Source organism: Hypanus sabinus, chromosome 4 (assembly GCF_030144855.1).
Source record: "Hypanus sabinus isolate sHypSab1 chromosome 4, sHypSab1.hap1, whole genome shotgun sequence".
Taxonomy (NCBI): domain Eukaryota; kingdom Metazoa; phylum Chordata; class Chondrichthyes; order Myliobatiformes; family Dasyatidae; genus Hypanus; species Hypanus sabinus.
In genome coordinates, this window is record NC_082709.1 from 29,784,531 (window position 1) to 29,799,739 (window position 15,209).

Sequence of the window (15,209 nt, forward strand, 5' to 3'; positions counted from 1 at the left end):
AGCGTACAGCAGCTGAATTCCTCTGTTGGTAACTATTAGGAACTAATACGTAGTTTTATAGTACGGTAGAGGTATTGGTAGTGTTCCAATTTGTTCTGTATTTCATTTAAAATACATAATGTGCTACTCAATTAAACAGTAGTTTGTTTTTTTAATACATTTTTATTATTTCCATAAAACTTTGGTTATTTGGGGCAGCTACTTAGATGGGCCAAAACGTCCTGGTCCCAATGTGTCCCAATTAACCAGAATCCACTGTATAAAGTAAACAAACTGCTTGTTCATTCCAATAATGGTGAGAAGAATGAAAGTAGAAACAACATGGCAGACAAAGGATGCTCAGACACTTCGGTTCTCTGTCCTTGAATAATTGATGTTCCTTCAACCTGCTTATGGTGGCGATATATTCTCTGCAGCAGACAGCAAACCCTTAGCAATTGGTAGCACTGGATGGAACTGTATTACCTGCAAACTGTCAAAGGGACTCTGTGAGCTTCCTAAGAGCTTTATCAACATATGCCTACAACACAGTACTTGCAGTGAACTCATCGTTTTTGTTGTTTTCACTCTCAGTTCAGAGTGGATGGATTCTGCCCCACGCAGAAACACACTGGGGGGTTTCAGCACGGCCACACTGTTTCAGGCTTTGCAAAGCACAACTGAAGGATGTCCCAATCCAGTTGAATATGAGCCATATCAAGCTGATTGCCCATCCCTGGAGATGACACGCGGAGCTTTAACTGATGTCTTGCGTGGTTGTGCTGCGGCGGGGATTGTCTCTGCCTCCTTGTCCTCTTTGGTGCATCTCCTCCCATTTAAGCCTGTTCTGGATAATCCCATTTAGCATTGGCTTCAGGCGTGGGTTGACTTTCACCAAGGCCTAGGAATTAATTCATAAAAAGATATAAATGCTTCTTGCTAAAAATTCTACCACAAGGAGAATCAGACTCACTAATTTTAATGGAAAATGAAGCGTCTCTCCTCAGTTACATGTTATATAGCATGGAAGCAGGCTCTTTGGTTTAACATCTAAAACTTTGACAAACTTCTCTGATGTAGTGGAGAGTATATTGACCGGCTGCATCACAGCCTGGTATGGAAACACCAACGCCCTTGAATGGAAAATCCTACAAAAGTAGTGGAAAAAGTAAAGCTCTCCCCACCACTGAGCACACCTACATGAAACGCAACGCAGCATCACCCCCACCACCCAGGTCGTTCTCTCTTCTCGCAGCTACCATCAGGAAGAAGGTACAGGAGCCTCAGGAGTCACATGACTTGGTTCAGGAACAATTATTACCCATCAACCATGAGGGTCTTGAACCAAAGAGGACAAGTTCACTCAACTTCACTTGCCCAATCATTGAAAACTCCCCACAACCAAAGCACTCACTTTCAAGTGCTCTTCATCGCATGTTCTCGATATTTATTGTTTATTTATTTATGATCATTATTACTGCTTTTTGTATTTGCATGGTTTATCATCTTCTGCACTCTGGTTGAATGCCCTGGTCAGGTGGTCTTTCATTGATCTGTTATGGTTATTATTCTATAGATTCTCTGAGGATGCCCACAAGAAAATAAATCTCAGGGGACATATATATACTTAGATAATAAAATTTACTCTGAACTTGTCGATGCCAGTTAAGTTGGCTCCTTGAGTGAGTCCCATTTGCTTCTGCATTTGACCCATATCCTTCTGAACCTTTCATTGTAATTGTCCCCTTCCTCTTTCACTACTTCTGGCATCCCATTCCACATACCAGCACCCATGGTGTGAAAAATTTGCCCTTCAGGTCTCCCTTAAACTTTTCACATTTTCCCTTAAGCCTATGCCTTTTCCATCTGATCATTTATATTAGCCAGGCCTCTTGTGATTTTATAGATCTCTATAAAGTCCCCCCTCAACTTCCTGTGCAAAATCCTCTCTCACAGTTTGGAATACAAACAGGAAACTTCCCCATCTCAGTAAATCCTTAACAGTATCCATTAATTAGTGAATTGTAATAAAGTGGAATTGGAATTGGTTTATTATTGTCACATGTACTGAGTTACAGTAAAAGAGCTCGTCCTGTGTTTGCCTATACAGATCATTACGCAGTGCATTGAGATAGAACAATAACAAAATGCAGAATAAAATGGAACAGCTACCGAGGAAATGATGAGGTGCAAGATTATAATGACATAGAATGTGAGAACTGATTCCAATTTTCAGCATAATAAAACCCTGGCCATATACTGGAGTAGAAGGTACAGAGGCTAAATCCTTCGTCTGTGAGCTGCAACCTGACGTACAGATATTGCTGTTCCTAAGGATGATAACTGGTGTCTTTCACTCCTTTTGCTGAAATGCAACCAGAAACACTCCATTACTAAGACGTACTGTGTTGGGGAGCACTTCACTTGTGAGTCTGTTGGGATCATCTATTGCATCCGGTGCTCCTGGTGCGGCCTCCTCTACATCGGCGAGACCCGACGCAGATTGGGGGACCGCTTCGTCGAGCACCTACGCTTCATCCGTCACAACAGACAGGATCTCCCAGTTGCCACCCACTTCAACTCTGCTTCACATTCCCATTTGGATATGTCCATACATGGCCTCCTCTACTGCCATGATGAGGCCAAACTCAGGTTGGAGGAGCAACACCTATTATATACTGTCTGGGTAGTCTCCAGCCCTTTGGTATGAACATCGAATTCTCCAACTTCCAGTAATTCCCTCCCTCGCCCTTCCCCATCCCACCTCTACTCTGTCTCCTCTTCTAGCTGCCTATCACCTCTCTCATGATTCTGCCTTCTTCTACTACCCATAGTGCTTTCCCCTTACATTCCTGCTTCACCTCTCCTGCCTATCCCCTCCCCCACCCCTTGATCTTTCCTCTGAATGGTTTTACATCCCCCCCCCACCTTCTTTATAGGGCCCCTGCCCCCTCCTTCTTCAGTCCTGATGAAGGGTCTCAGCCCGAAACGTTGACTGCTCCTTTCAACGGATGCTGCCCAACCTGCTGAGTTCATCCAGCTTTTTTGTATGTCTTGATTTGACCTCAGCATCTGCAGTGCACTTTGTGTTTACACTCCATTATTAACTTGTTTTTAGCTAGTGATCATAGCCGAAGTCTATCAAGCAATAACCTATGCAACACAACACTATCATCTCAAAAGTTCATGTTCAAACTAAAGTATAATTGTCATCCAGCCATACATGAATACCCATGAATACAGCCAAACAAAATAATGTTTCTCCGAGGCTAAGGTGTAAAACATAGCAGGAGCAGCCATACACAGCATAAGGCACATAGAGCACATGTAAGAGAGAAAACCTCCCCACTCCATCTATCCTTCATTCCTTCGTTCTCCATCTCAGTGACCTTGACTGGATTTTATTCAGAGAGCGAGTTTAAACTGTAGATTCAATGTTGCCTATCAGCATGCCTCTCCCTTGAGCAAGAATTTTACACCTCTTCATTTTTCAGCATTATATTTTCGGTTTTATTTGGCTGTGTAATACAATACAAGCCAGCTATAAATCAATTGTTCACAGCTGCAGCAAACAGTTTCCGGCACCTTGAAAAATTAAGGCACTGATGAGGCTCCACTAAAGGGAGTTGAGGCCTCATTGATATACCAGGCCTTTGATGAGTTTGGTTTCCACCCCTAAGGAAAGATTATGCTTGCCTTGAAAAAAAGCGCACCAACATTCACTAGGTTGATTTTTAGTTATGAAAGCTGTCTAACTGGCAGAAATTAGAATAAATTGAGCTTTGTATTTGACTGAGATCACCAGAGGCATTTTACCCTATTTTGTTAGGGATTTTAATGTACTCAGTACTATTTATTCACAAAGTCACAGAATGGCTCCAGCATGGGTCTATTCGGTCCAACAACTCTATGCCATCCCCACAACAGAACAATCCAGATGGTCCCACTTGCCACCTCTCCTCATATACTTGCAAACACTTCCTTTTCAAGTACCCAGCACCTTCTCAAACTGCCTCCACTGCTTCCCCCTGGTGTTACCTTACAGCATAAATCATTCGCTGCTTACAAAGTTTTCCCTTAGGTCACATCTGAGTTTCAGCTACTTACCAAGTACAGTTTCTCTCTATCTACTCTTCCTGGTTCCCTCAGGATTTCAAGTTCTTCTTTTTGATTTTCTTTCAAACAAATGTTATCCAAGTAGAACATCCCCATCAAATATTCTTGTAACTAAATTCTCCATCACTGGAGCCAGTGTAGATCTCCCTTGCTCTCTGAACATTTAAAGTCCAGTCATTGGTGGCAGAACCGGTGTTTTGCAAAGGTCACCTTGATGTTTTTTTTTTGCTCAAATCTTTATTAATAAAGGTCAAGATCCTGGATGCTTCTGTTTTGAAGCACTTTCTCAAAGTGCCCTTCTACTTTCAATAATGTGAACACATACACCTCCAATTACTACTGCAGCTTCTTAGAAATGTGACTGACAGCAAAGACTGCAGCTGCTAGATATCTGAAATAAAAGCAGAAAATGCTGAAGATTCTCAGCATGCCAGGCAGAATCTGTGCAGAGGGTAAGCACAGAGTAATTTCATGGCCTTCTGTCATACTTCGGCTTCTAGTTTATATTGTCTATCCTTATTCTTCCCATCAAAATGTTAACACCATTTTTCTGCCTTAATGCTCACCTATTGCATTTCCAACCATTCCACTGATCTGTCCATATTGTGTTTCTATCTATTACAACCCTCCTCGTGATTCAACACTCTTCAAAGTCTTCAAGCTTTCCTACTGATTTGCGTCTGAAAATACCAAATGCAAATTGATAACGTATATAAAGAAGGAAGTGTTTCTGGAATTGATTGCTGAGGACTTCATTGTTTGTCTGCCTCCAGTCTAAAGAAATATCTGACATTGCACCTCTCTACTCTCTGTCACTTTGCTGTTTTTCTAACCGATGCCGGTGTGACCCCTTTTATTCCACGACCTCCTGTCTGACGATACAATTGGTGCGTTTACATCCCCTGTTTAGTTATACTCTCACCTGTAGGCATTCTGTCCAGCCATCTCCCTTCTAAAAATGGGCATCTGAACTGACTGGGCCCCAGACCTGGAACTTCTTTAAGTTTTTGACCATCATCCTGATTGCTGTGCCAGGAGGGATCTTGGTTGTACTCAGGTGGCACTGGGAGATTCTGAATTGCTGGCTCGCCATTCCAGAGGGTCTAGCTTGTTACTCTGTTGAGAGAGGCAGTGCAGATTCTGCCCGCCTCCCTACTTGGGAAGGTGGAAAGCTCTTTGTTGTAATGTGAGTATTATTAAAAGTAAGTTAATACTAATCGGGAAGCTGTTGGTAGCAAGAGGCGGGATCCTGGATTGTCGAGGTCTTTACTTCCGCTCTTTTTATTCCCAGTATGCATTGTATATAGTTCCTCCACCCAGGCCACACGAGGTACCCGGAAGACTCCGTATTGTAAATATCATTTGCCGTCCCAGATAAAGATGCTCTTTTGGCCATCAAGTTGTCGAGTGGTCTTTTTGCAAAATATAAGCTACCACACTCTTCATCAAACTCTAGAAAATCTCTAGCTATTAGCAAATAAATGATTATTACCACTCTATCAGAAATCACATTATAATTTGGAAGAAGGAACCATGATTGCTGTGACTAACTGAGATTAATGTGAAGGTGTGGATAAATGGAGGAGATTCCCAGATATCCTGGATAACTCCAACTTTCATCCTTCCGCTCCCTGCTCCCTCATCTTTCTCTCTGTGTTCTCACCCCATTCTCTTTCCATGTTTATCTCCCAATGAATTTTTTTGGACCATTACAATTACTGCACATGGAATGAAGATGTGGGTGGTGGATCAGCCTTCATGTCTTGGCTTCTGGTTAACTAAACATCCTTTCAACTTCTATCCAGCCACTCATTCCATGTGGGAGATAGTAGCACCAGCTTCTGTAAGAAGCCTTATCTATCCTGGAGAATTAGTATTAATATAGAACTAATTTTATTTGACAATTATGTGGGAATTTGTTGGTTGAATTGATTAGTAACTTGAAGTTTCAGTTAATTAGGTAAATTAATATCCAACTGCATTCTGGAAGACAGTAGTTAGGAGCAACTGGGAAATTGTTGGATAAAAACACAAAATGCTGACAGAACTCAGCAGGCCAGACAGCATCTATGGGAGGAGGTAGTGACGACATTTCGGGCTGAAACCCTTCATCAGGAAACCCTCCTGATGAAGGGTTTCGGCCCAAAACATCATCACTACCTCCTCCCATAGACGGTGTCTGGCCTGCTGAGTTCTGCCAGCATTTTGTGTTTTTATTTATTTCCAGCATCTGCATTTTCACTTATGTTGCCTGGGAAGCTGTTGGAGTCCATTATTAAGGACAACATTTTAGGGTACTTGGAGACTAATGATAAAATAAGTCAAAGTCAGCATGGTTTCTGTCAAGGGAAATCTTACCTGAGAAATCTGTTAGAATTCTTTGAGGAAGTAACAAGCAGGGTGGACAAAAGAGAGGCAGTGGATGTTGGACGTCATTTACTTGGACTATCAGAAGACATTTCATAAGGTGCCTCACATGAGCTGCTTAACAAGATAAAATCCTATGGTGTTGCAGGAAATATACTGACATGAATAGAAGAATGGCTGACACTCAGGAGATAGCAAATGGAAATAAAAGAGGCCTTTTCTGTTTGGCTGCCAGTGACTACTGGTGTTCCTCAGAGGTCAATTTTGGAACCTTGATGAATGGTCGGGGAGGATGGTCGTAGATGTGGGTGTGTCCTTCGGCCTGCGCAATGTTTTTTTTCAGTGGAGTGCAGTGAGTGCAGTGCTGGCCCCACCTTTTACACCCGGGGTCCATCTGCCATAGCCCAGCAAGCTGGGACAGTGACAGCGAGGTCCTCGGGTTGTAGGAGTTACGTCAGAGTGTCCTTCTCCTAAGTGGATAGCCTGACAAGGATAACGAGCCCCACCTGCCCGGTGTTGTCCTTCTCTTAGGCTGGCTGCCAAACAAGGCTAATATGGCAGTAATGCAACGGTGTGGATGCCAACTACCATAAAAACTCAAGGAAGAACCAAGGCTAATGAGCCCAGCCTACCCATCCAGTTAGACTGCCAGACACTCGGTCGCGCCATGACGTAGCAAGCTCGGTGGAAACAGGGGGCACTGACGAGAAGGTGTTGCTACGGATGCAGTAGTGTAGGAGAGGCCATCTGCAGTGGCGTCCTGCCTAGCAAGCCAGACAGTGACCATGTGGCGATCACTTTAGTCCCTACTTTACCAAAAAACCCTACTGGGAACTAGAGAAGATGCAAAAATGATTTACAATACAGAGAACTTAAAACTTTGCAAAGAGTCTGATGCAGTGGAGACTTCCAAGACTAGATAACATAAGCACAAGATAATCATTAAAAATGCAAAGTCCTTATCTAGGGAATGGTTGGCATCTGGAGCTTATTGCTGAGTAGAATAGCTAGGGTAAATTATATTTGAGAGAAGATGAGGATAAGTAAGGTTTTATATCAATAGACCAAGTAAGATGAAAGAAGGCATTACAGCACGATTCACTGAATTCACCTGACCCTGGACCACCTATTTAAATCCTACATTAATCCCACATTCTCACCGGCTCCCCCTGCAGATTCAGCCATTCGTCTCCTCACTAGAGGCAACTTGCAGTGGCCAATAAAACTGCTATCCTGCACTTCTTTGGGTAGTGAGAGGAAACCGGAGTATTGAGAGGAAGCCCACAAGCTCACAGGGAGAACGTGTAAGCTCCACTGGTGATATGAGGCAGCGGCTGTATCTCTTGTGCAGTATAACATACAACTAGGCTGAATGGCTTGCTTCCGTGTATAGATACCACAGCTTGTCTAAACAGGAATGGTTCCAATGGACATGTCCTCAGAATGGATTGGCTCAGAAGACATAGGGTGGACCAGCAGATCTAGGAGTAACACAGTTGAAGCTTTGTTGAGGTAAAGTGATGGTATTTACAAGAGTGCATTTTATAATTATATTACATCCTTTGGTGGCGATTTCAGGCCTGTGCAGATGCAGCACATGTTGCAAACCTTTACAATGTATGATGAGCAGAAACCCTCTCCAAAACTGGTTAGTTTAAAACTGCAGGAATTTGACTAAACAACAATTTTCTCTTGACAGTTAACTTCTCTAAATTTACATTTAAATATCTTCCAAACAGCTACAATGTTATCAGTGAAAAGTCTATTCAGTATGACCTAGGCTACAGGTAGCTAACCACATTTCTCAGAGAATTTTTTCACCCTCTTATTTCCCAAAGCTCTTGGCAACCCTACAAGATTAGTTGCATGGGGGTGGGGGGCAGTGATAAAGTTGTCAGTGAGGAACAGTTGCTCAGGTGTCAACAGGGTACATGCACCCAGCATTGGGTGAGGAGCTGGACTTGGTGGATGGCTGGAGCTCTCCACAACAGCACACAGCATGCTGTTGATTCCTTGGCTGGAAACTATCAAATCCTTAAAATACGATCTTTAAAAATACCAAATCACAAATAGAGGTATTATTCTCCCCTGATGGACTATAATGTTTATCACTGTTTATGATTTCATTTTCGAGTGCAATAATCAAGTGGATAAAGAGTATGTTGCGTCAGAGCAATGTTGCCTGTGGTACTATTTTCCTACCTTTGACAGCATTATAGGCCACGTGTTTCCCTGCTGTGATAACATGATCCCAATGTTGCTAAGTATTTCTCACTGAAAACTGATTTGTGCTTTTAGTTGTTAGTCTACGATGTTGATATAGTAGTGCCATTATCCATCTCATGGACTCGCAGGAAAAAACACACAGTAGCACAATTAGTTAACAATGAGTGAGGAGAGGGACTGGCTATATTTTATTTCGATTACTGACTGAGCTGATGCATTAGATTATTTTGTTTGTTCATGCAAACTTGGTTTTCAGTTTCATTTCTTGTTATTTTGGAAACACAATGTTCTTGGCCTCCTTATTTTCCTCTAATAGGATGCAATTAGAAATAGTTAAAATCCGGATTGTTTTTTGCAATTAAATTAATTTAGTGAAATTATTTCATACAATGCACACTCCTGACAGGGTGACAACTAACAGACTTTAGAAAGTGGCTATTTCAGTACGGGCTTTGACTTGGTCATTTTTTCACTGCCAACCTCTTGATTTAATGGGAACTGCTGCTAAGAGTGTATCTGCATTCTAATATGCATTATTAACTGCTGCACAAAGATAGCTCCTAAAATATTTTTTAAAGGTTTTTCATGCGGAATTCTAATCTGCAATGGCTGGCCAACCAGGAACTGTGATTTCTGCTACTGTCATTATAAATCCTCTGGAAACGTGGGTTATTAAAGTTTATATAAAGAAGACTTCCCTACCATCAACATGTGGATAAAAAAAACACTTTATGTTCCAGAGTAATTAATATTGTTTATACTGTTTTATACAGGTAATGCATTGGTCCATTATATTTCAAGAAATCCAGGGAAGTAACCAAGGAAGTAACCGAGGTAACCAAGGTGTGCAAGGTTGGAAATTATGTTCGTTTTTTTAGATTAGATGGTCCAGATTGTGGTTTAAGGGAGAAAAATTCATCTAAATCTCTAAGATAGTACCAGCCTCCATTTATATTCCCTCCCTATGTTTTATTCTGCTGACTTGAATATAATTCAGTATCAGGAGCTGAATATAACTGACAACTGATAATTTCACTTGGACCTGATGCTGAAGAGATGTATTCCAACAATTGATAAATAATAGATGGAAAGAAATATTGGAATACACAAGAGCATCAAGCTCCTTGCAGAGAGAATGAGAAAGCAGATGTATGCAAAGAACCCTTTGGCATGATGAGAATATATGCAACAATGCACAGAACAATACACATTTGATAAATGTTCCAGATATTTTCATACCAGGGTTTCGATTTAGCAGATTACAAGTTCGATCATCCATCTTAAAAACCAAATTGTTTTTTTTTATATACTGAACTGTCTGTCACCAGTCCTTCTCTCTGTCTAGACAAGGTAATGGTTGTAATGTTGGGCTGCTTGTTCACTGCAGCAGTTTTGCTCAAGCACACAGTGGATCTGATTACTGGAATATAGCAGTCATTATTTATACATTTGCCTTTCATAAGGCTCATCTCTGATGTTTCCCTGTCTAGATTTCTCAGTCTCTGTCTCAGGAGTCCAGTTTGCAACCCAACATGTATCATAGGCCCACAGGATCCCACAGCTATATTTCCTCCCACACTCCCTGGGCAGTATGGTGACACAGCAGTCGGTGCTGCTCTAAAGACCTGGATTCAATCTTGATCTCAGGTGTTGTGTGTGCAGATTTTATATGTTTGTCCTGCAGGTTTCTCCCGCATCCCAAAGAATGTCTGAGGCACAAGAGATTCTGCAGATCTGGAGGTCTTGAGCAAGGTGCTGGAGGAACTCAAACAGGCAGCATTTCAGGCCGAGACAGTTCTGAAGAAGGGTCTCCACCCGAAACCCTTCTTCCTCCATAGATGCTGCCTGACCTGCTGAGTCCCTCCAACATTTTGAGAGCGATGCCGAAGATATCCTGGTAGGTTAATTAACAAGAGCAGAATTACCTTTTGGTTTTGGCAAGCAGCAAAAAAATGAAAAGCAGTCATGTGAGAGAGAGTAAGTAGGAAATCCATAGAGAAATAAGGTAAAGGGAATCAAATGGGATTGCACAGCTGGGGCCATCATGGACCTGATGGACATTTTAAAATTCACTTCTAACCGCACTATTCCCAGTTCTAATGAAGAGACTTTGACATGAGACATTATCTCCTTGGCCTCCTGAGTGTTTCCAACATTTTCTGATTTTATTTAAACTCTAACAACCTGGCTCCTTGGCCGTGATTGGGTGAGCGGCTCCCTAGTGATGTCATAGAGTAGGCGAGACTAGGCAGTCACTCACAGTATGGGACATTTACCTCCAGCGTCAGTGCTCAGGCAAGTCCTGTTTAATGTTGAGAAGAGAGTATCTTACTCCATCTTCATCAGTAATGATATAAAATTAGCTAGCAAAAATTCACTTGACAGAGGTTTTCTCATTTACTTGAAGCTAACAAAGTAATAATTATTTTATTTTGCTGAATTGTGGCAAATTAATAGCTAAACCATTGAGGCTGAGGCTTGGTAAAACCAATATTTCCGTGATCCACCTTTTGCTCTTTTGCAGGAGCAATCTTTCATGATTTCCTTTGAATCCTTTTGTTTTGTATCGCAGCTATCCTTTAATAAATCATTATCTCAGTCTGCTCTGAACTTGCTTTTGAGAAATCCTGAACAACGATGGAATAAACTGAGTTAAGAAGTTCAACATCAAACGCAGACTGGCCATTGACTAGTATCCATACTTCTATTTTGTAATCGGCTGTTTCTCAAAAGTGAAGATGTACAGTAATGTCAAAATCCAATTAAACAAACATATTTAGACGCCACATGAAGCTCCTAAAAAGATTAGTGTTTCATTTAATATTACTAAAGATCTTCACCACTCCAGGGGCCCAGGTTCATCCTGACTGTAGTGACTACCTGAAACAAACTTTCCTCCAAGTCAAAAAAACACTTTTAATCCTTTATTACAAACCAACGATAACATCGTTTGAATTTTCTGTACTGCATGTCAAATTAATTGGATCAAATTCAAGTAACACACACAAAATGCTGGAGGAACTCAGCAGGTCAGGCAGCATCTATGGAAAAAAGTACAGCCGATGTTTCAGGCCTAGACCCTTCCTCTAGACTGTAAGGTCTCAGCCCGAAACATCAACTGTATTATTTTCCATAGATGCTGCCTGGCCTGCTGAGTTCCTCCAACATTTTGTGTGTGTTGCTCAGATTTCCAGCATCTGCAGATTTTCTCTCATTTGTGGATCAAATTCAAACAAGGACAAATGGTCAAAGACAAGTGGTCAGTGGAAAATACTCACCCCCTCTCTTTACCACCAAATAGGTGAACAGGCAACTATATTCATTTACTTTAACTGCCACCCTGCTAACCACTGCCTAAACCCACATGACAAATTACCTCAACCCAGAGTGAGGATGCACAACATAAGTTAAATACAGACAGACAATAGATACATGGCTCCTATACTGACACTGGGTACTGTCTCTGTGGAGTTTTCCTGTCCTTTGCGAAGGTGAGTTTGCTCCAGGTGTCCCAGTTTTAGTCTTCACACACAGATGTGTAAGCCAGCTGGTAGTGTAGTGGTATCAGCACTGTCCTTCGAGGCAAATGGTCCCAAGTTCAAATCCAGCCAGCTCCTTGCATGTTTTCCATCAGTGCTGGGTTGAGCATTGAGCTAGCAACTCGGCCTCATAAAAGGAGGCAAAATACTACAGAAATGGCAAAAAACGCTGCCCAAAGTGCCACAAGCCGTGAAGAGGAACAACAACAACAAGGTGTATATTAACTTACTCCTTGATGTATGCTAATAACAAAAAGAATAGAAGGCGAAGAATAGAAGTGTGAGAGGGATTTTTTTTGCAGGAAACAATGAGAAATAGAACATTATATTTAGAATATCTACTAGCCACAGCAGTTGATGCTGTTCTAGAACAAGGAGGTGATTTGTTACTAGATGTTCTGCACCTTGAGTTAAAGCAGCTGGATGTAAAGATTTGTCAAGTGTATGTTGAAACATACAGTGAAATGTGTTGCTTGTGTCAAATCAGATCAGTGAGGATTGTGCTGTGGCAGTCGTCAAGTGTCGGCACATTTCTGGCACCAACAAAACATGCCCACAATTTACTACCCCTAATCCTAACCATAGAGCTTTGGAATGTGGGTGAAAACTGGAGCGCGCAGAGGAACAGGGAGAGCGTACAAACTCATTACAGACAGCGGTGAGAATGAGCTCCCAGTTGGTGATTGCTGGCACTGTATAGCATTTGCACTAACTGCAACGCTGCTGTTATGAAGTAGAACCAGCTCCTCTACCTCCCCTCCCCCACTATAAAATCTTCCCGAGAATCACAGAATGGGACAAACACAAGGCCGTTATGCTGGGCTGTGGGGTAAATGAAGTGGGAATGTTTATTTTTTTTTCACTTTGGCGTGGTGAATGCTTGGAATTCTCTGTCCTGGAGATTTGAGAAGTCTCAGTCATCGAGTTGATCCAACAAACACCAACAATTAATTCAGCACCAGGTTGACCAGCATCTGAACTTCTGGAGAAAAGCCTGGGTACAAATAATACAAATAATTCCTGCAAACAAATAATACTCCATCCAGACAAAAAAAGTGAACATAGCTAACAAGATATTCTGTTGAGATTTCAGAGCTTTAAGTGTTCAAAATAAACACTCCCTTTGAGAAAATATTAAATTAAATGCCAGCGAAGACATTATGTCCTCTTTGAAATTGAATCTCTTGACAGTGTTGATACCTCTCGTGAGACATGAAAAGAACAGCAAGTGGCCTGGAGTGGAAGGTAATCCCACTACAGACTGCCCAAAGGGAAAAAAACTCTTTTCTGTTCAATAGTAATAATTGTGCTTTGTAAATTTATCAACTTTCTGACAGAAGACTGATTCTATGATCTTGGCTTGCATAACTAATGGTTAGAATTTTGAGCATTGCATTCTTCTCAAAGCTTTGTTAAATGGTAGTCACTAACCTATTTGAGTCTATATAGAACTAATTAGACAGCTAGCTGCAAGCCAGACATATTATGTGGGGAGATCATTTGTACTCTGCAGTGTGCTGAATATTGCAGTGGAGCGTGTGGCCAAGTCCCTTCTCACAAAGATACATCTACTGGCGTGTAAGGAGAAAATTTTCCATTATGTAATAAAAACTCAGCTGGGAACACAGTCTGTACACTTTTTATTTAATTGTGCCCAGAACATAGTAAAAGATTTCTGCTTTGTTATACAATTATTTGCTTTGTCTGTCAACTTAAAATGGTTAGCTTTTAATATTGAGATTTCACCACAAGGTCTAAAATGTCAATAAAGTAAAAGCAGTAGCTGGTTACCTAGGAATCCTTGAAGACGAAGCGTGTGTAACTTGGGCAAAATATTTATTGCAAAGAGCAAAGATCATGTATCTTTAATCTTGTTTAGAAAAGACTGCTTAGTCATTGGCATGGAATCTGAGAGTTTGAGGGATAGTTTTTTTATGTGCTACTTTATAATTTTGAAAGAGAAAACTGATCAATAGTGCTTGCATGCACTATTCCTTTGCTGGGTTTGCTAATGATGTCAGCCATCACACTGTGCACATTTGATGTCAGTTCTTTAAGCTTCAAACATGCACACATCCTTGAAGATGCAGTGTGGGCGTAAAAAACAGTGTGTACCTGAACGAAGAAGGAGGGTTGCCTGTTTTTATCCTTACCTGAGCCACGATTGGGAAGTTACCCACTGAAATCTATCATTTACTCCTTCTATCATTACAGGGATTGGGCCAGAGAGCTCCAGTCTTTCTCCAGTTGTCTGCCAGAGAAAGGAGGCGTCAGCTTTCACCTCCAAATCCCTGCTGGAAGGCAAAGCTGACTCAAATTTGCCATGGTCATCCATGCAAGAAAACTATTCCCTGTTGACCTCTTAGAAGTAGAGCAGGACCCTATGCGTTAATGTCTGAGTGAATATTTGAGAAGATCCAACATGTTACCTCATAAAGGGGAACACATATCCCATCGATCCATTCCAGCTGCAGTCTTGGAAGTTCATCTTTTCTGTTTCGGTCAAAGATAGCCTGGAAACAATAATAAATAATTACTCCTTCCTGCATATCTGGGAATCTGTTGAAATATGTATCAAAAGTTCATTCCTAAGATGGATGAGAACATAATAACAAGAGAGATTGAAAATGCAGTGTCTATATACCCTGTAATTTATGAGAATAAAATGCATTATTTTGAAACATATGGAATTCTTGGGGAGTTTAATAAGGTAGATACTTATATTTTCCTTGGCTGTGAAATCTGGAATTGATGGCTCACAAAACTGCAGACATTTGGGATTAAGATGAGAGACTGCAGTCGTCAGAGAATTGTAAATCCTGGGAATTTTCCACAAATGGGGCATGGAGTCTCAGTCATTGTACATTCTCAAGACAGATCAATGGAATTATGTTTACTAAGGGAATGGAAGGATGTGGAAAGACAGAATGGAAAGGGATGTGAGGGCTGAATTTCGCAGTTCTGCTTTCATACACTAACCAA

General features: G+C 41.3%; 1 protein-coding gene across 1 annotated transcript in view; it reads right to left on the reverse strand.

The window, feature by feature from the left end:
* Positions 1–203: 203 nt before the first annotated feature.
* The window catches only part of pde11a (phosphodiesterase 11a), a 221,211-nt gene continuing 206,205 nt past the window's right edge, over positions 204–15,209 (reverse strand). The window contains exons 19-20 of the mRNA XM_059966064.1: positions 14,657–14,740; positions 204–880 (exon numbers count right to left, since the gene is read on the reverse strand). Of these exons, the coding sequence (XP_059822047.1) occupies positions 737–880; positions 14,657–14,740 (228 nt within the window). The 3' untranslated portion in view covers positions 204–736. The remainder of the gene's footprint in view (positions 881–14,656; positions 14,741–15,209) is intronic.